The sequence below is a fragment of the Oncorhynchus mykiss genome, chromosome 6 (assembly GCF_013265735.2).
Source record: "Oncorhynchus mykiss isolate Arlee chromosome 6, USDA_OmykA_1.1, whole genome shotgun sequence".
Taxonomy (NCBI): domain Eukaryota; kingdom Metazoa; phylum Chordata; class Actinopteri; order Salmoniformes; family Salmonidae; genus Oncorhynchus; species Oncorhynchus mykiss.
The window spans coordinates 21,633,969-21,653,685 of NC_048570.1; the positions used below are offsets into that span (position 1 = coordinate 21,633,969).

The 19,717-nt window shown below is 43.4% G+C and overlaps 1 protein-coding gene across 1 annotated transcript in view; it reads right to left on the minus strand.

The window, feature by feature from the left end:
* The window catches only part of cacna1ba (calcium channel, voltage-dependent, N type, alpha 1B subunit, a), a 189,838-nt gene that overhangs the window by 134,665 nt on the left and 35,456 nt on the right, over positions 1-19,717 (minus strand). Inside the window, exons 4-6 of the mRNA XM_036979605.1 lie at positions 2,578-2,669; positions 575-727; positions 192-379 (exon numbers count right to left, since the gene is read on the minus strand). Of these exons, the coding sequence (XP_036835500.1) occupies positions 192-379; positions 575-727; positions 2,578-2,669 (433 nt within the window). The remainder of the gene's footprint in view (positions 1-191; positions 380-574; positions 728-2,577; positions 2,670-19,717) is intronic.

Sequence of the window (19,717 nt, forward strand, 5' to 3'; positions counted from 1 at the left end):
TAGCCTAATAGTTTATAAACAATATGAGGCTGTTGCACCAGCAGTTGTATTAATTTGATATTTATCGAATCCCACAACTGTCCCAGACTATGTTTGGGAATATTTATTTATCGTACAGAAGGACAAGTTGACCAATAGAGTAGGTCAACTTTTGTTATATCACAGTAAAATGTACAGTAGGGTGAACTCACGTTATAGAGGATGTCCACCCATCCCTCCATGGTGATGCACTGGAAGACGGTCAGAATAGCAAAGAGGATGTTGTCAAAGTTGGTAATGCCGTAGTTGGGGCCGATCCAGTATTCCTGACACACAGTTCCATTTTCACAGGTCCTCGCTGGAGCCTCCAAACCACAGGGGAACTCTGCTGCCTGCTCACCTGAGACACACACAAACACAACAAGGTAAGTTCTGTGTGCAAACATGCAAACACAGACGAACATGCTTACAGTAGCTCCCAGAACTATAGGCTGTAGCTCAGTACATCATTTATATCAACTCTACATATGCAAGCTATAGCAGTTACACAAAACACAGGTGACTAAGATTTCATAGCGATGTGCATTGTGCATACCTGTATCAGTACTGAAGCAGGTCCGGTGGAACTTGCCCATGTAAAAGTCCAGGCCGATGATGGCGAACATGAGGATAGCGAAGAAGAGCAGCATGCCAATCTGCAGCAGAGGCACCATGGCTTTCATGATGGACTTTAGAACTACCTGAAGACCTGAGAGAGAGAGTTTTAACACGCATCACAAGAGAGACCCAAAATGGCCCTTTAAGTTCCTTCATTTAACATTTCTGGTTATCAGAATTACAGTGCCTTGCGAAGGTATTCGGCCCCCTTGAACTTTGCGACCTTTTGCCACATTTCAGGCTTCAAACATAAAGATATAAAACTGTATTTTTTTGTGAAGAATCAACAACAAGTGGGACACAATCATGAAGTGGAACGACATTTATTGGATATTTCAAACTTTTTTAACAAATCAAAAACTGAAAAATTGGGCGTGCAAAATTATTCAGCCCCTTTTCTTTCAGTGCAGCAAACTCTCTCCAGAAGTTCAGTGATGATCTCTGAATGATACAATGTTGACCTAAATGACTAATGATGATAAATACAATCCACCTGTGTGTAATCAAGTCTCCGTATAAATGCACCTGCACTGTGATAGTCTCAGAGGTCCGTTAAAAGCGCAGAGAGCATCATGAAGAACAAGGAACACACCAGGCAGGTCCGAGATACTGTTGTGAAGAAGTTTAAAGCCGGATTTGGATACAAAAAGATTTCCCAAGCTTTAAACATCCCAAGGAGCACTGTGCAAGCGATAATATTGAAATGGAAGGAGTATCAGACCACTGCAAATCTACCAAGACCTGGCCGTCCCTCTAAACTTTCAGCTCATACAAGGAGAAGACTGATCAGAGATGCAGCCAAGAGGCCCATGATCACTCTGGATGAACTGCAGAGATCTACAGCTGAAGTGGGAGACTCTGTCCATAGGACAACAATCAGTCGTATATTGCACAAATCTGGCCTTTATGGAAGAGTGGCAAGAAGAAAGCCATTTCTTAAAGATATCCATAAAAAGTGTCGTTTAAAGTTTGCCACAAGCCACCTGGGAGACACACCAAATATGTGGAAGAAGGTGCTCTGGTCAGATGAAACCAAAATTGAACTTTTTGGCAACAATGCAAAACGTTGTTTGGCGTAAAAGCAACACAGCTCATCACACTGAACACACCATCCCCACTGTCAAACATGGTGGTGGCAGCATCATGTTTTGGGCCTGCTTTTCTTCAGCAGGGACAGGGAAGATGGTTAAAATTGATGGGAAGATGGATGGAGCCAAATACAGGACCATTCTGAAAGAATGATGGATGATGGATGGAGTCTGCAAAAGACCTGAGACTGGGACGGAGATTTGTCTTCCAACAAGACAATGATCCAAAACATAAAGCAAAATCTACAATGGAATGGTTCAAATATAAACATATCCAGGTGTTAGAATGTCCAGACCTGAATCCAATCGAGAATCTGTGGAAAGAACTGAAAACTGCTGTTCACAAATGCTCTCCATCCAACCTCACTGAGCTCGAGCTGTTTTGCAAGGAGGAATGGGAAAAAATGTCAGTCTCTCGATGTGCAAAACTGATAGAGACATACCCCAAGCGACTTACAGCTATAATCGCAGCAAAAGGTGGCGCTACAAAGTATTAACTTAAGGGGGCTGAATAATTTTGCACGCCCAATTTTTCAGTTTTTGATTTATTAAAAAAGTTTGAAATATCCAATAAATGTCATTCCACTTCATGATTGTGTCCCACTTGTTGTTGATTCTTCACAAAAAAATACAGTTTTATATCTTTATGTTTGAAGCCTGAAATGTGGCAAAAGGTCGCAAAGTTCAAGGGGGCCGAATACTTTCCCAAGGCACTGTACATAAGATGACATGAACAAAAATTAAATATGTAAATACATGTTTTAACGCTTAAATGGCAAACTTCAAAAATGTACATATCCAATCATTAAATTGTTTCTCCTTTTTCCAGTGATTCCAAAGTCATTGTACTTACTAGGGATTCCAGACACCAGTTTCAGTGGCCTCAGGACCCGTACTGCCCTCAGAGTTCTCAAGTCAAAGTCTGCTCCCACTGTAGCCAGCATCCTGGTCACAATCAAACAGACAATCAGACTGACAATACTACAATCTGTACCACTATCCATCATAAACATACAATATATCATTTGCATTATGAACGATTGAGGAAATTCAAGAGCTTCAATATAACATTCATTCCCATCTCCAAACATTACATTCCTGAAAACAATGAGGAATGATTCCTTGTGTATTTTTAAAACCATTATCTAGCATTTCACGCCAATGTCAAATTTCTCCAGCATTCATGAAGGACTTGTATGTGAGATAAATCAAATTATAAACTGGGTGGTTTCAGCCCTGAATGCAGATCGGCTGACACCCATGATACATCAGACATAATAACATAAGTATGACAAAACATTTATTTTTACTGCTCTAATTACGTTGGTAACCAGTTTATAATAGCAATAAAGCACCTTGGGGGTTTGTGGTATATGACCAATATACCACGGCTAATGGCTATATCCAGGGACTCCGTAATGTGTTGTGCATAAGAACAGCCCTTAGCCGTGGTACATTGGCCATATACCACACCCTCCCGTGCCTTATTGCTTAAATGTCTCTGAAAAAGACGGCCTATGTATTGTATTACCTAATAATACAGGGGCTATCATGCGCTTTGTGTCAGACACTTATGTGTAATAGAGTATCAGCGGGGTGGTTTAGAATACATTACTACATCATCTGAAGCATCTACCAGGAGAGAGACAGTGTGGAGAATATGAATGATTTCACATGGATGTTGATATGCAGAGGGGGCCTTGACACAAAGAGTGAATACACAGCAAATTTGCTAATTTAATTTTTACACCAACAGTGTTACATTTTACACTTTCTTATAAATATGTGACTATCTCAAAGTAGTGTTAAACCAACACTTTTCAAAGTGTTTATAAACTAACACCCTGAAAGTGTTGGGAACCCTAACACCAAGGACGTTGCAAATTCCAACTTAAAATGTTTTATTTTTAGAGCTGATATTGTTAACACTTTCTCAGTGTTAAGGAATCAACATCTGTGGTGTTACAGTAACTAGGTTTGAGGTGTTGTTTTAACACTGTAGGGTGTAAAGCCTTATTTGTATATTTATTTCCCAGTGTGCCTTTCGAGTGAATTTTAGAGGTACCAGTACCGCCCATGACTAAGGTTGCTAGTGACAGAGACATGATTGTTGCATTGGATGGCTTTCAGAGTACCTAAGTTAATATTTTATTATAAATATTGTATTTTATATGACAATATATCACTTTTTTTCACAATACCATACTTCAACATCCCAGTTTTACCCTAACACAGTGGTCTGAAACTCCTGGTTTGCAGGCCACATTGGCAAGTCACATTATGCTGGCTCGCAAAGTGTTATATGATTTCTATTTGCATCCAACCAGAGTTAGGATATCGAACAATTGGAGCTTTTAATCCCCTGCAACTGAGGTTAGAATTACTGCCAAGGTAAGGAAGATTGATAGATGACACTACCTAAACTGGAACAACCATCTCAATGAATAAGTCCTACCACTTACAGATGGGATTAGTTTACAGAAATGTATGTTATTTATCTCTGTGTAGTGTAAGATCCATTAATCCATGTGCATGCAGAAACATGGATATATGGCCAAAAACAAACTATTCTAAAAAGCAACCTTACACAAAGCATGCTTGGAAATATAGAGGCCCCTCCCATGTCTTTTTCACTTTGAAAGAGTTCTTCGAAATTAACTCAACACAGTCAAGTAACACCACCACACAGTGTTGATTCCACTGTGATTCAAGTAACACTTCATTTATTCACTTTCCTTTTAGATTTCAGATGAAGAACCATTTCCTCATTCTCCTGGGGTTCTGACTGCATAATCAAGACACTTCTGCCTAAAACCTCACCCCCATCGTAAGAGGATCTGACTGCAGTCTCACGGAGGAGAGGATGGGAGAGAGGAGAACTGAAAGAGAGAGAAGGGGAGGGAGGAGAGGGGAATAGCTCCAGGGGAATAGTGTCATTGCTCAGCCTCTCCAATCTGAGGGAGGGGACTGCAGAAAGCATGGGAGGGGGAAGGGGGCAGCAGAAAGCATGAGGGAGGGGACAGCAGAAAGCACGAGGGAGTGGACAGCAGAAAGCATGAGGGAGGGGACAGCAGAAAACATAAGGGAGGGGACAGCAGAAAGCATGAGGGAGGGGACAGCAGAAAGCACGAGGGAGGGGACAGCAGAAAGCATGAGGGAGGGGACAGCAGAAAGCATGGGGGGGCAGCAGAAAGCATGAGGGAGGGGACAGCAGAAAGCATGGGGGGGCAGCAGAAAGCATGAGGGAGGGGACAGCAGAAAGCATGACGGAGAGGACAGCAGAAAGCATGAGGGAGGGGACAGCAGAAAGCATGACGGAGGGGACAGCAGAAAGCACGAGGGAGTGGACAGAAGAAAGCACGAGGGAGTGGACAGCAGAAAGCACGAGGGAGTGGACAGCAGAAAGCATGAGGGAGGGGACAGCAGAAAGCATGAGGGAGGGAGGGGACAGCAGAAAGCATGACGGAGGGGACAGAAGAAAGCATGAGGGAGGGGACAGCAGAAAACATGAGGGAGGGGACAGCAGAAAGCATGAGGGAGGGGACAGCAGAAAGCATGAGGGAGGGGACAGCAGAAAGCATGAGGGAGGGGACAGCAGAAAGCATGGGGGGGCAGCAGAAAGCATGAGGGAGGGGACAGCAGAAAGCATGGGGGGGCAGCAGAAAGCATGAGGGAGGGGACAGCAGAAAGCATGACGGAGAGGACAGCAGAAAGCATGAGGGAGGGGACAGCAGAAAGCATGACGGAGGGGACAGCAGAAAGCACGAGGGAGTGGACAGAAGAAAGCACGAGGGAGTGGACAGCAGAAAGCACGAGGGAGTGGACAGCAGAAAGCATGAGGGAGGGGACAGCAGAAAGCATGAGGGAGGGAGGGGACAGCAGAAAGCATGACGGAGGGGACAGAAGAAAGCATGAGGGAGGGGACAGCAGAAAGCATGACGGAGGGGACAGCAGAAAGCATGACGGAGGGGACAGCAGAAAGCATGATGGAAGGGACAGCAGAAAGCATGAGGGAGTGGACAGCAGAAAGCATGACGGAGGGGACAGCAGAAAGCATGACGGAGGGGACAGCAGAAAGCATGACGGAGGGGACAGCAGAAAGCATGATGGAAGGGACAGCAGAAAGCATGATGGAAGGGACAGCAGAAAGCATGAGGGAGTGGACAGCAGAAAGCATGACGGAGGACACAGAGATGTTGGTGTAGCTGCTAGTGAATCCAATTACTAATGGCAAAAGAAAGGTTTCAACATTACCTAAAACACAAACTGTTTTTAGAATAATACGATCATGAAGTATACTTCATATTAACCAGAATAATATACCTTGCTTTGTGAAAATGTGTGCCACTTTAGGACTCTACTGTATGCAACAAAGATGTGATACCCACAGAAAATAGGTTAACATATGGAAAGTAGGAGTGGGGTCTCTGCCAGTATAGCTTCACTGCAGGGCGGTGAAACCTAGAATTGTTTTGGTTCTTTCCATTAAAACTGACATTTCCTTCCCTTTCCCCTGGATGTGAATTAATCACAGCCTACTATAACACTCCCAGATGGGATTACCTTCATTACAAAGGAAAGAATTAGGAAATGAAGTGAATCTCATTTTCCCCACATCAACTAGTACGTATCAGACTCTAGAAAATATATGGTACGGCTGGAGAGGAGATGGCCATCATTTCTTGCTTATGGCTTCTCCCAGTGAGAACACCCCGTCTTCTAGCATGATCTGGCTTGCTATTCTAATGTTCCAGACTGCAGCTGGCATCCTGAAATATAGATATCTTATCTTCAGTGAAATCAGCCTCCCAAGACTCCCTCTCCTCTCTGCTCTGATCAGAGCACTTCGCTTTTCTGCCTGCCTGCCTCCCTCCCTGCCTGTTTGCCTGCCTGCCACTATAGAAAAGACAGAAAGCCTCAGGACCTGGTACATGCTCCCAACTGAACCAATCCCAACATGAGGCAACACACTGGTATGGCAAACACAGTGGTCCCTGGTATGGCCTCATTTTTAGGGCTTATATTGTAGATTTACAATATATTGCTATAATATTCCAAAAACAGGTTTGAGATGACAATGAATGACAAAAGTTCAACACCAACCCAACCAGGACCTATCTGACTCGGATATCACTGGGGTTTAAGTTCTGCTGTCACTGCTTCAGCCACCAGAGAGAACAAAGCAGGTTTGTGTGTGTTTCCCCATATTCAAAGTGGCCAGCATGGGTCAGAGGACAGTGCAGTGAGAGGCCTACACTGGGCTGCTCCCAGGGGTCTTTCTTCAAGCGGATCAGAGACTCTTTCTGCCATCTCTCTATCTATACTTACGCCTGCCAGCAGACAGAGCAGACAGAGGGAGCACAGTGAGGGCAGTGAAAACAGAGCGCCAGCCAAAGACAGCATTACGATGTTGCCCGAGCATTGCAGAGTAAGGGAGACTATGAAATGCTAGTCCCTTAAGTATAGGCCTCCACTAAGCTGCTGTAAGAGGTACAGCGTGGCAGATGTCTTTCTTCACTATGAATATAGAAGCTCCACTAAGCTGCTGTAAGAGGTACAACGTGGCAGATGTCTTTCTTCACTATGAATATAGAAGCTCCACTAAGCTGCTGTAAGAGGTACAACGTGGCAGATGTCTTTCTTCACTATGAATATAGAAGCTCCACTAAGCTGCTGTAAGAGGTACAACGTGGCAGATGTCTTTCTTCACTATGAATATAGAAGCTCCACTAAGCTGCTGTAAGAGGTACAACGTGGCAGATGTCTTTCTTCACTATGAATATAGAAGCTCCACTAAGCTGCTGTAAGAGGTACAACGTGGCAGATGTCTTTCTTCACTATGAATATAGAAGCTCCACTAAGCTGCTGTAAGAGGTACAACGTGGCAGATGTCTTTCATCACTATGAATATAGAAGCTCCACTAAGCCGCTGTAAGAGGTACAACGTGGCAGATGTCTTTCTTCACTATGAATATAGAAGCTCCACTAAGCCGCTGTAAGAGGTACAACGTGGCAGATGTCTTTCTTCACTATGAATATAGAAGCTCCACTAAGCTGCTGTAAGAGGTACAACGTGGCAGATGTCTTTCTTCACTATGAATATAGAAGCTCCACTAAGCTGCTGTAAGAGGTACAACGTGGCAGATGTCTTTCTTCACTATGAATATAGAAGCTCCACTAAGCTGCTGTAAGAGGTACAACGTGGCAGATGTCTTTCTTCACTATGAATATAGAAGCTCCACTAAGCTGCTGTAAGAGGTACAACGTGGCAGATGTCTTTCTTCACTATGAATATAGAAGCTCCACTAAGCCGCTGTAAGAGGTACAACGTGGCAGATGTCTTTCTTCACTATGAATATAGAAGCTCCACTAAGCCGCTGTAAGAGGTACAACGTGGCAGATGCCTTTCTTCACTATGAATATAGAAGCTCCACTAAGCCGCTGTAAGAGGTACAACGTGGCAGATGTCTTTCTTCACTATGAATATAGAAGCTCCACTAAGCTGCTGTAAGAGGTACAACGTGGCAGATGTCTTTCTTCACTATGAATATAGAAGCTCCACTAAGCAGCTGTAAGAGGTACAACGTGGCAGATGTCTTTCTTCACTATGAATATAGAAGCTCCACTAAGCCGCTGTAAGAGGTACAACGTGGCAGATGTCTTTCTTCACTATGAATATAGAAGCTCCACTAAGCTGCTGTAAGAGGTACAACGTGGCAGATGCCTTTCTTCACAATGAATATAGAAGCTCCACTAAGCTGCTGTAAGAGGTACAACGTGGCAGATGCCTTTCTTCACTATGAATATAGAAGCTCCACTAAGCTGCTGTAAGAGGTACAACGTGGCAGATGTCTTTCTTCACTATGAATATAGAAGCTCCACTAAGCTGCTGTAAGAGGTACAACGTGGCAGATGTCTTACTTCACTATGAATATAGAAGCTCCACTAAGCTGCTGTAAGAGGTACAACGTGGCAGATGTCTTTCTTCACTATGAATATAGAAGCTCCACTAAGCTGCTGTAAGAGGTACAACGTGGCAGATGTCTTTCTTCACTATGAATATAGAAGCTCCACTAAGCTGCTGTAAGAGGTACAACGTGGCAGATGTCTTTCTTCACTATGAATATAGAAGCTCCACTAAGCTGCTGTAAGAGGTACAACGTGGCAGATGTCTTTCTTCACTATGAATATAGAAGCTCCACTAAGCCGCTGTAAGAGGTACAACGTGGCAGATGTCTTTCTTCACTATGAATATAGAAGCTCCACTAAGCTGCTGTAAGAGGTACAACGTGGCAGATGTCTTTCATCACTATGAATATAGAAGCTCCACTAAGCCGCTGTAAGAGGTACAACGTGGCAGATGTCTTTCTTCACTATGAATATAGAAGCTCCACTAAGCCGCTGTAAGAGGTACAACGTGGCAGATGTCTTTCTTCACTATGAATATAGAAGCTCCACTAAGCTGCTGTAAGAGGTACAACGTGGCAGATGTCTTTCTTCACTATGAATATAGAAGCTCCACTAAGCTGCTGTAAGAGGTACAACGTGGCAGATGTCTTTCTTCACTATGAATATAGAAGCTCCACTAAGCCGCTGTAAGAGGTACAACGTGGCAGATGTCTTTCTTCACTATGAATATAGAAGCTCCACTAAGCTGCTGTAAGAGGTACAACGTGGCAGATGTCTTTCTTCACTATGAATATAGAAGCTCCACTAAGCCGCTGTAAGAGGTACAACGTGGCAGATGTCTTTCTTCACTATGAATATAGAAGCTCCACTAAGCCGCTGTAAGAGGTACAACGTGGCAGATGTCTTTCTTCACTATGAACATAGAAGATACATTAGTCAACTTACTCTCCATTCAATTAACTAAATTGACCGTAGCTAAGCAGGTTCCTAAATGAATGGCCGTACACCAAAATGCATTAAAAAAAGTGTATAATTTACTTAATTATGTTACATTGATGATAGTTGTTTTCCTCTCAGCTGCAATAAGGAAATAAACATGTGATTCAACTGTTTCCTGTTGGTGATGGCATGTAGAGTATGTGACTAACCGTGCCCGTGTCCTTTAAATCATTCCTGTTTCTATAATGGCTCTGCTCTTTGAGAGTGATTTCCTTTTTCTTTTCATATACTTCAAAATATATATATATTTGATCCCACCTTGTGGCACTCTGTGAAGCATGCTACAGAACGTAGTCCCTCTTCACGAAACAACATCTGGCCAACGCAGGGTAAAAGCCCCGTCAGTATCACTGCAGAGGCATGTACCATTAGATGAGTTACTCAATGGACCTTTAGGTAGTGGAGAAACACCATCCTCTCTGTTTTTAACAGCAGAACTGGCATCTGTTAGACTGTTGCTACGGCTACTGAATGACCATCTTAACTAAAGAAACAACCAATACTTTTAGCTGGGACTATTATTGTATGGTTGTTTTTGTTTTGCCTACTTTCCTAATAATAATTTGGCAATGAATGTAAACAAACAACATAATATCACAAAGTGACTAGTTGATTTCCCTGAATAATTCTTTAGGGGACCTGGAAGCAAACTGCAATGTAGCGAAGGAATTGATCATAACCTATGCCTGGGGGAGCCGTATGATTAATTATCTTCCTCACATACATAAACTCTGCTGACATGAGAGTATAAAAGTCAAACCCATTATCTTGATTATCAATTAGTCAACCATGTATGTTTACAGCACCTCCCTGGAGAAGCCTGGGAAGAGAATCTCATTCTGCTGCTCCAATGGCAGGGAAATATAGGTGAAAACTAACACAGTCACAAGCTCTGTCTGGAGTAACACATCCATGTTAGATATGAGTGATACAGGATACCAGGGGGTGCAATATTTAAGAACATGTAGGATACTGAGCCAGGCTCTATTGGGGATACTTCTCTGTCCACATGTTCTATGGTTCTACCTCACTGACAGGAAAGTAGCAGGCTATCAGACATACCCTGTCTGTCTGTCTGGCTTGCTGGCTGACTAGCTGTTTGGCTGGCTGAATGTCTGTCTATCAATCTGTCTGGTTGTCTGGCTGAATGACTGTTTGACTGGCCGACTGGTTGTTTGGCTTACCCATTTTCTGTCTGGTTGTCTATCTTTCTGTCTGTCTGTTTAGCTGTCTGTTTGACTGTCTGGCTGACTCTACTGTATGGGATGTGATCTTATTGGCAGTATAATGACCTGCCTCCTCCCCTGTTCTGTAAATGACAGGCGGGACCATGTGAGTGGTCTGAGACGGAGGGGTGAGAGAGCATAAACACAGCAGACCCTGTCTGGTACTGTCTGGGCTCGGAGGAGAACACATTCATTTCAGCCCTGAGGGTTAGTTGAAAACAATACGCTCTTCAATGTGCCTTTCATGATTAGGATCAAGAAAAAAGATCAGAGCTAGCTACGTACGTTTGTATGAGACTGAATGGATAGAATTGAGGTAAGATGTCTGTAAATACTCAATATGTAAAACTGCTTAACCCCCCTCAGTCAAACAAACGCTAAGGGAAAGACACATTTCACATTGACATTTTAGTAAATTCAGTGCAAAAGATAGTTTAGAAACTGTTCAAGCAACATTTCAAAGTCCAGAGTACTCTATTACATAAGCCCATGAAGCCCAGTGAAGTGCTTGAGCAGCAGTTAATGGCTATGCCCACAGAACACTGTTATGCTCCTCAACTCCATCAGGCTCAAGCATGCACAATCATCAGTGTCATGGCTAGGAATGAGGAGGATTCAAATAAATTATCAAAACATCCACTGACAGGTGAATCTGATGGGGGTTTCATAGGGACTAAGCTCTCCGATCATAAACAAATTATGTCAGAAGAGGGTGAAGGGTGAAATTGTGCAATGTCAGCATATTTCACAATTAATCTAATGCAGTTGAGTGTGAGAGGGAGGTTTTACAGAATTGACACAGTCACTGCTTTGTAATTTAGGAACTTTCTCCAGCTGATGAACTGTACATTTTGCCAATGGCTGTCTCGGTGTGTAGAGGGCTCTTACTGAGCATACTGTCTGTCTCGTGTAAAGAGGGAACTTACTGAGCATACTGCTTCGTGTGTAGAGAGCTCTTACTGAGCATACTGCCTGGGTGTGTAGAGGGCTCTTATTGAGCATACTGCCTGGGTGTGTAGAGGGCTCTTACTGAGCATACTGCCTGGGTGTGTAGAGGGCTCTTACTGAGCATACTGCCTGGGTGTGTAGGTGGCTCTTACTGAGCATACTGCATCGGTGTGTAGAGGGCTCTTACTGAGCATACTGCATGGGTGTGTAGGTGGCTCTTACTGAGCATACTGCATCGGTGTGTAGAGGGCTCATTTTTATTGAACCTTTATTTAACCAGGTAGGCTAGTTGAGAACAAGTTCTCATTTGCAACTGCGACCTGGCCAAGATAAAGCAAAGCAGTGTGACACAGACAACAACACAGAGTTACACATGGAGTAAACAATAAACAAGCCAATAACACAAACAAGTCAATGACACAGTAGAGAAAATAAAGTCTATAGAGGGCTATATACAGTGTGTGCAAAAGGCATGAGGAGGTAGGCAAAATAGGCCATAGGAGCGAATAATTACAATTTAGCATATTAACACTGGAGTGATAAATGAGCAGATGATGATGTGCAAGTAGAGATACTGGTGTGCAAAAGAGCAGAAACGTAAATAAAATAAAAAACAGTATGGGGATGAGGTAGGTAGATTGGGTGGGCTATTTACAGATGGACTATGTACAGCTGCAGTGATCGGTTAGCTGCTCAGATAGTTGATGTTTAAAGTTGGTGAGGGAAATAAAAGTCTCCAACTTCAGCGATTTTTGCAATTTGTTCCAGTCACTGGCAGCAGAGAACTGGAAGGAAAGGCGGCCAAATGAGGTGTTGGCTTTGGGGATGATTAGTGAGATATACCTGCTGGAATGTGTGCTACGGGTGGGTGTTGTTATTCTGACCAGTGAACTGAGATAAGGCGGAGCTTTACCTAGCATATACTTATAGATGACCTGGAGCCAGTGGATCTGGTGACGAATATGTAGCGAGTGCCAGCCGACTAGAGCGTACAGGTCGCAGTGGTGGGTGGTATAAGGTGATTTGGTAACTAAATGGATGGCACTGTGATAGACTGCATCCAGTTTGCTGAGTAGAGTGTAGGAAGCTATTTTGTAGATGACATCGCCGAAGTTGAGGATCGGTAGGATAGTCAGTTTTACTAGGGTAAGTTTTGCGGCATGAGTGAAGGAGGCTTTGTTGCGAAATAAGAATACGGTGATTGACAGAGTCGAAAGCCTTGGCCAGGTCGATGAAGACGGCTGCACAGTACTGTCTTTTATCGATGGCGGTTATGATATCGTTTAGTACCTTGAGCGTGGCTGAGGTGCACCCATGACCAGCTCGGAAACCAGATTGCACATCGGAGAAGGTGTGGTGGGATTCGAAATGGTCAGTGATCTGTTTTTTAACTTGGCTTTCGAAGACTTCAGATAGGCAGGGCAGGATGGATATAGGTCTGTAACAGTTTGGGTGTGTAGAGGGCTCTTACTGAGCCTACTGCCTCGGTGTGTAGAGGGCTCTTCCTGAGCATACTGCCTGGGTGTGTAGAGGGCTCTTACTGAGCATACTGCCTGGGTGTGTAGAGGGCTCTTACTGAGCATACTGCCTGGGTGTGTAGAGGGCTCTTACTGAGCATACTGCCTCGGTGTGTGGAGGGCTCTTACTGAGCATACTGCCTGGGTGTGTAGAGGGCTCTTACTGAGCATACTGCCTGGGTGTGTGGAGGGCTCTTACTGAGCATTCTGCCTGGGTGTGTAGAGGGCTCTTCCTGAGCATTCTGCCTGGGTGTGTAGTGCTCAGTAAGAGCCCTCAAAATGCCTATGTTATACTCCTCTCTGTGTGAGATGCATTTGATTGATTTCAGGTGGAAACAAAAGCAACCTGTTCATCAACATGTGAGATGCATACTGCATATGCAGGTCAGCAAGGGCCATGGAAATGATCTGAATGGAAAAGGACGATATCAGCACTTTGATCTCACATCAGTGGGCCAGCATGGATCAGTTTACTCTCCACAATAATGTAAGATAAAGTGCAACTCGAACAGAATTAGAAAAATGAAGAAAGCACTGCATTTCTGAGGAAAGCTGTGAAAGGCCATGCATAGCACTGAGAGAGAATCCATAAAGCTTTGCTCTACACAGAATGTGTCGCTTTGTAATTGGTGTTACAACACGTTTAGAGAATGCATGCATTATTCAGACCATTAAACCTGTTTTTAGTGGCCCTTACCTCACATAATGTTTAGATACATATAGTAGGACTCACTACACAACTCCCAGAATTCCAATGCTTAATGCAATGCAAATGTCCTCCCAGTTTGCACAACAACTCATTCAACATGCATTACAACTCCATTATTTGTAGTCAAGGAGACGCTCAGTGACTCAGTAATTACACCGCGTGCAATACGGCTGAGCACTAGAGATATGCCCCATGCACAGCACACGCACGCACAGCCCACCTCAGCCAGTTCCCTCTTCCAGCACCACGCAGCTGGGAGTAGTAGAGGCTGAAATAGATGACTATCTCACCCTGTCACTGGAATAGAACATCACACAGTCAGCCAGCAGCATCATCTTGCATAAACCAGGGAGGCCCATTAGCCCAGTCTAGTGCAGGTGAAGTGGAAAAGAGCCCATTATGTAAGGAGGACCAGCCGGCCAGCGGCACTACTCTACTGTATACTCACACTCAGCAGTCAGCTGGCAGGGCATTAGTTGGTCTAAAGCCAAGATTCCCCTGAGAATGATGCCTCCTCTGTCTTTCTCCATTTCCTGTCTGTCTGTCTGTCTGTCTGTCTGTCTGTCTGTCTGTCTGTCTGTCTGTCTGTCTGTCTGTCTGTCTGTCTGTCTGTCTGTCTGTCAATATCTTAAAAACTGGATGACATAATCTTTGTGAGAGCTTTACATTTCACAAATAACACATTCCCTTCATATTCTCATTGACTTTCGATATCTTAACAATGTCATGTTTGCAATAGGCATCTAATACACATCTAGTCATATAATGTGTTATCCATTTCAATAGCAGGACTGGGATTGGGACTAAATTATGGTTGAGAGATGTGAAGAATATGCTCCGAGGAAGCAGTAGGAAGGGAGCATCCTGTAGTGTGGAATCAGCCCCAGTGAGATGAAGGATGAGAGCTGGCAAAAAGCACCTGCTCCTGTTTTATTAGAGGATCCTGAGGTCGACAAGGCTGGAATGGCTGCTGGCAGGCAGGGTAAAGGAGAGGAGCACACTCTTTGATGGATCGCTGGGGTTGGGAGTATTCAAAAATAAAGTGTGATTCTGCCTGAAATATGCTGTGATTGTCTCAGTACTTGCGACTGAACATGCAATACAGATGATGCCAAAAAAGGCAATATTTTTCCAACATGGCCTGGCACTAAGTTAAAGTCTATGACGGAGGTTCAAATTCCATTACAAATCATATTATGTGGTCCTTGTTTCCTTACAGTGAAGCACACTTTTTTTCTATAGAAGTTGGTGATCCTATCATCCATCCCACTGAACTGTTGTATCTTGCTCACTTTACGGCTGAAAGGTCAGGGGGGGAGAGAAAGAGAAAACAAAGAGAAACAGAGAGAGAGAGAGAGAGAGAGAGAGAGAGAGAGAGAGAGGGCTCTCCCAGCTATAGCAGTGGATGCGTTGTCTAAGTTGGCTGCACTGGGAGGGAAAGCCACACTGTAGACGACTGGAGGCGTCACCATGGAAACAAAGGAGGCTCCTCTGATCTCATTAGACTACAGCAGCCAGGAGACTGGGATTCTGGGACCAAGGGAGCAGGAGGAAACAATAAGAGGAGGAAGAAGCCAGAGATATTTGTTTTTTTGCCTTACTGGTTATAGAAAGCAAAGCAAACCACTAACATGAAGACAAGCTAACAACAAAGGGATTTTCCCTGATAAAGCTGGACACGCAGCAGATCAAATCAAAGTGTATTTGTCATGTGCGCTGAACACAACAGGTGTAGTAGACCTTACAGTGAAATGCTTACTTACAGGCTCTAACCAACAGTGCGATTTTTAAGTAAAAAACAGGTATTAGGTGAACAATAGATGAGCAAAGAAATAAAAACAGTGAAAAATAACAGTAGTGAGGCTACATACAGCACTGCTTAGTCAGGTTAATTGAGGTAGTATGTACATGTAGATATGGTTAAAGCGACTATGCAGGGGTGGCTGGGGTCGTTGACAATTTTTATGGCATTCCTCTGACACCGACTGGTGTAGAGGACCTGGATGGCAGGCAGCTTAGCCCCAGTGACGTACTGGGCCGTACGCACTACCCTCTGTAGTGCCTTGCCGGGCAGTTGCCTTACAAGGCAGTGATGCAACCAGTCAGGACGACGTCCTTGATTCACTTATTGATAAAGCCAGTGACTGATGTGGTGTACTCTTCAATGCCATCGGAAGAATCCCGGAACATGTTCCAGTCTGTGCTAGCAAAACAGTCCTGTAGTTTAGCATCTGCTTCATCTGACCACTTTTTTTAAAGACCGAGTCACTGGTGCTTCCTGCTTTAATTTTAGCTTGTAAGCAGAAATCAAGAGAATAGAATTGTGGTCAGATTTACAAATGGAGGGCGAGGGAGAGCTTTGTATGCGTCTATGTGTGTGGAGTACAGGTGATCTAGATTTTTTCCCCTCTGGTTGCGCATTTAACATGTTGATAGAAATTAGGTAAAACTGATTTAAGTTTCCCTGCATCAAAATCTCCAGCCACAAGGAGCGCCGCCTCTGGGTGAGCAGTTACCTGTTTGCTTATTTCCTTATACAGCTGACTGAGTGCAGTCTTAGAGCCAGCATCTGTCTGTGGTGGTAAATAAACAGCCACAAAAAGTATAGATGACAAATATATGCACATACCCCCCCCCCCCATCTTACCAGAGTGTGCTGTTCTATCTTGCCGGTGCAACGTATATCCCGCCAGCTGAATATCCATGTCATCATTCAGCCATGATTCCGTGAAACATAACATGTTACAGTTTCTGATGTCCCGTTGGTAGGATACTTATGATCGTGATCGTCTAATTTATTGTCCAGTGATTGCACGTTGGCAAATAATATTGACGATAACGGCAGCTTTCCCACTCGCCGTCTGCGGATCCTTACGAGGCACCCCGCTCTGTGTCCTCTGTACCTGTGTCTCTTCCTCTTGCCAGTGACAGGGATGTTGGCCTTGTCAGGTGTTCGTAGTAAATCCTGTGCGTCCTGCTTGTTGAAGAAAACATCTTTGTCTAATCCAAGATGAGTGAGCGCTGTCCTGATATCCAGAGGATATTTTTTGAGCGTAAGATACGGTGGCAGAAACATTACGTACAAAATAAGTTACAAATAACACGAAAAAACCCCACATAATAGCACAATTGGTTAGGCGCCTTTAAAACTGCTGCCATTTCTTCTGGTGCCATTTTACAATAGATGACTCCATGGATGACAGTAGAACATAATGTTCAAAGCCAAGATTCATGTAATGGATATCAGAGCCTCTTGAAGCTAGGGGGCACTATTTTTATTTTTGGAAAAATAACGTTCCCAAAGTAAACTGCCTATTTCTCAGGACCAGATGCTAGAATATGCATATAATTTTCCAGCTTAGGATAGAAAACACTCTAAAGTTTCCAAAACTGTAAAAATATTGTCTGTGAGTATAACAGAACTGATATTGCAGGCGAAATCCTGAGAAAAATCCAATCAGGAAGTGACTCTTATTTTGAAACCCCTGTCTTTCTATGCATCCCTATTGCCCATTGAAAGGGATATCAACCAGATTCCTTTTTCTGTGGCTTCCCTAAGGTGTCTACAGCCTTTAGACGTAGTTTCAGACCTTTATTTTGAAGAATGAGCGTAAACATCCACATTAAGTAAGTGGTCAGTTGTTGGCTCTCAGTGTGATTTTGGAGCTAAACAGAGAGGTAGCCATTTTTCCTCCCGGTCCTAGTGAAAAGCCAACTGTCCCGGTTGATATATTATCAAATAGATATTTGAAAAACACCTTGAGGATTGACTCTAAAAAACGTTTGCCATGTTTCTGTCGATATTATGGATTTAATTTTGAATTTTTGTCTGTTGTCGTGGCCGCTATTTCCGATGGATTCCTAGGCATAACGCATCAAACTAACGGAGGTATTTGGATACAAAAAATATCTTTATGGAACAAAAGGAACATTTGCTGTCTAGCTGGGAGTCTCATGAGTGAAAACATCCGAAGCTCATCAAAGGTAAACGATTAATTTGATTGCTTTTCTGATTTTCGTGACCAAGTTACCTGCCGCTAGGTGTACTAATGTTCTGCTGGTATATCGATAAACTTACACAAACGCTTGTATTGTTTTCACTGTAAAGCATAATTTCAAAATCTGAGACGACTGGGTGATTAACAGAAGGCTAAACTGTGTTTCGCTATATTTCACTTGTGATTTCATGTATATGAATATTTTCTTGGAAGATTATTTGACCGTTGCGCTATGCTATTTAGCGTAATTGATGACAATTATCCCGGATCCAGGATGGGTGGTTCCAAGATTAACATATGAACAGATACACTCAATAAACCTACTATCTGGAAGGTAGACAGTTTGACCTATTTAGCTAGGTTATCCCTCTAACACATTCGAACAGTTCATCATCATGTCCGTAAGGGGGAGTGGCATCTGCAGTGTGACTGGATCTGCTCTATCTAGGCTCTTTTAAAGCTGAGACATAAGCTGCTTTTCCCAGCAGGTATTGTGGTAGTCTTGCTCTGAGCCATGATGATAGCAGGAAGGCCTGTGGAGACACTCCAGTCAGTCTCTGATAGAGACAGTGGCACACTGCAGACTCAAACCACTTCCTGACGATACACACACTGCACGGACTCACACACAACACACACACACACACACACACACACACACACACACACACCCTGACACCCTGACAACAACAAGCCTCTAGATCAGGGATGGGCAACTGATTTCACCCTTTTGAAGGCCCTTGGATAGATTTCCCAAAAATATATATACAGTGCCTTCGGAAAGTATTCAGACCCATGGACTTTTCCACATTTTATTACATTACAGCCTTATTCTAAAATGGATTAAATAAAAACTCCCCAATCTACACAGAATATCCCATAAAGACAAAGTGAAAACTGTTTTTTAGAAATATTTGCAAATTCATTAAATAAAAAACAGAAATACCTTAAGTATTCAGACCCTTTGCTATGAGACTCAAAATTGAGCTCAGGTGCATCCTGTTTCCATTGATCATCCTTGAGATGTTTTTACAACTTGATTGGAGTCCACCTGTGGTAAATGATTTGGAAAGGCACACACCTGTCTATATAAGGTCCCACAGTTGACAGTGCATGTCAGAGCTAAAGCCAAGCCATGAGGCCGAAATAATTACAGGCTCTAACCAACAGTGCGATTTTTAAGTAAAAAACAGGTATTAGGTGAACAATAGATGAGCAAAGAAATAAAAACAGTGAAAAATAACAGTAGTGAGGCTACATACAGCACTGCTTAGTCAGGTTAATTGAGGTAGTATGTACATGTAGATATGGTTAAAGCGACTATGCATATATGATAAACAGTGTTGCAGTAGCGTAAAAGAAGGGTTGGCGGGTGGTGAGTGGCAGGACACAATGCAGATAGTCTGGGTAGCCAATGTGCGGGGGGGCACTGGTTAGTCGGGCTAATTGAGGTAGTATGTACATAAATGTATATTTAAAGCGACTATGCATATATGATAGACAGAGAGTAGCAGCAGAGTAAAAGAGGGTTTGGGGGGGGGGGGCGAGACAATGCAAATATTCCACGTAGCCATTTTATTACTTGTTCAGGAGTCTTATGGCTTGGGGGTAAAACTGTTGAGAAGACTTTTGGTCCTAGACTTGACGCTCCGGTACCGCTTACCATGCCGAAGTAGAGAGAACATTC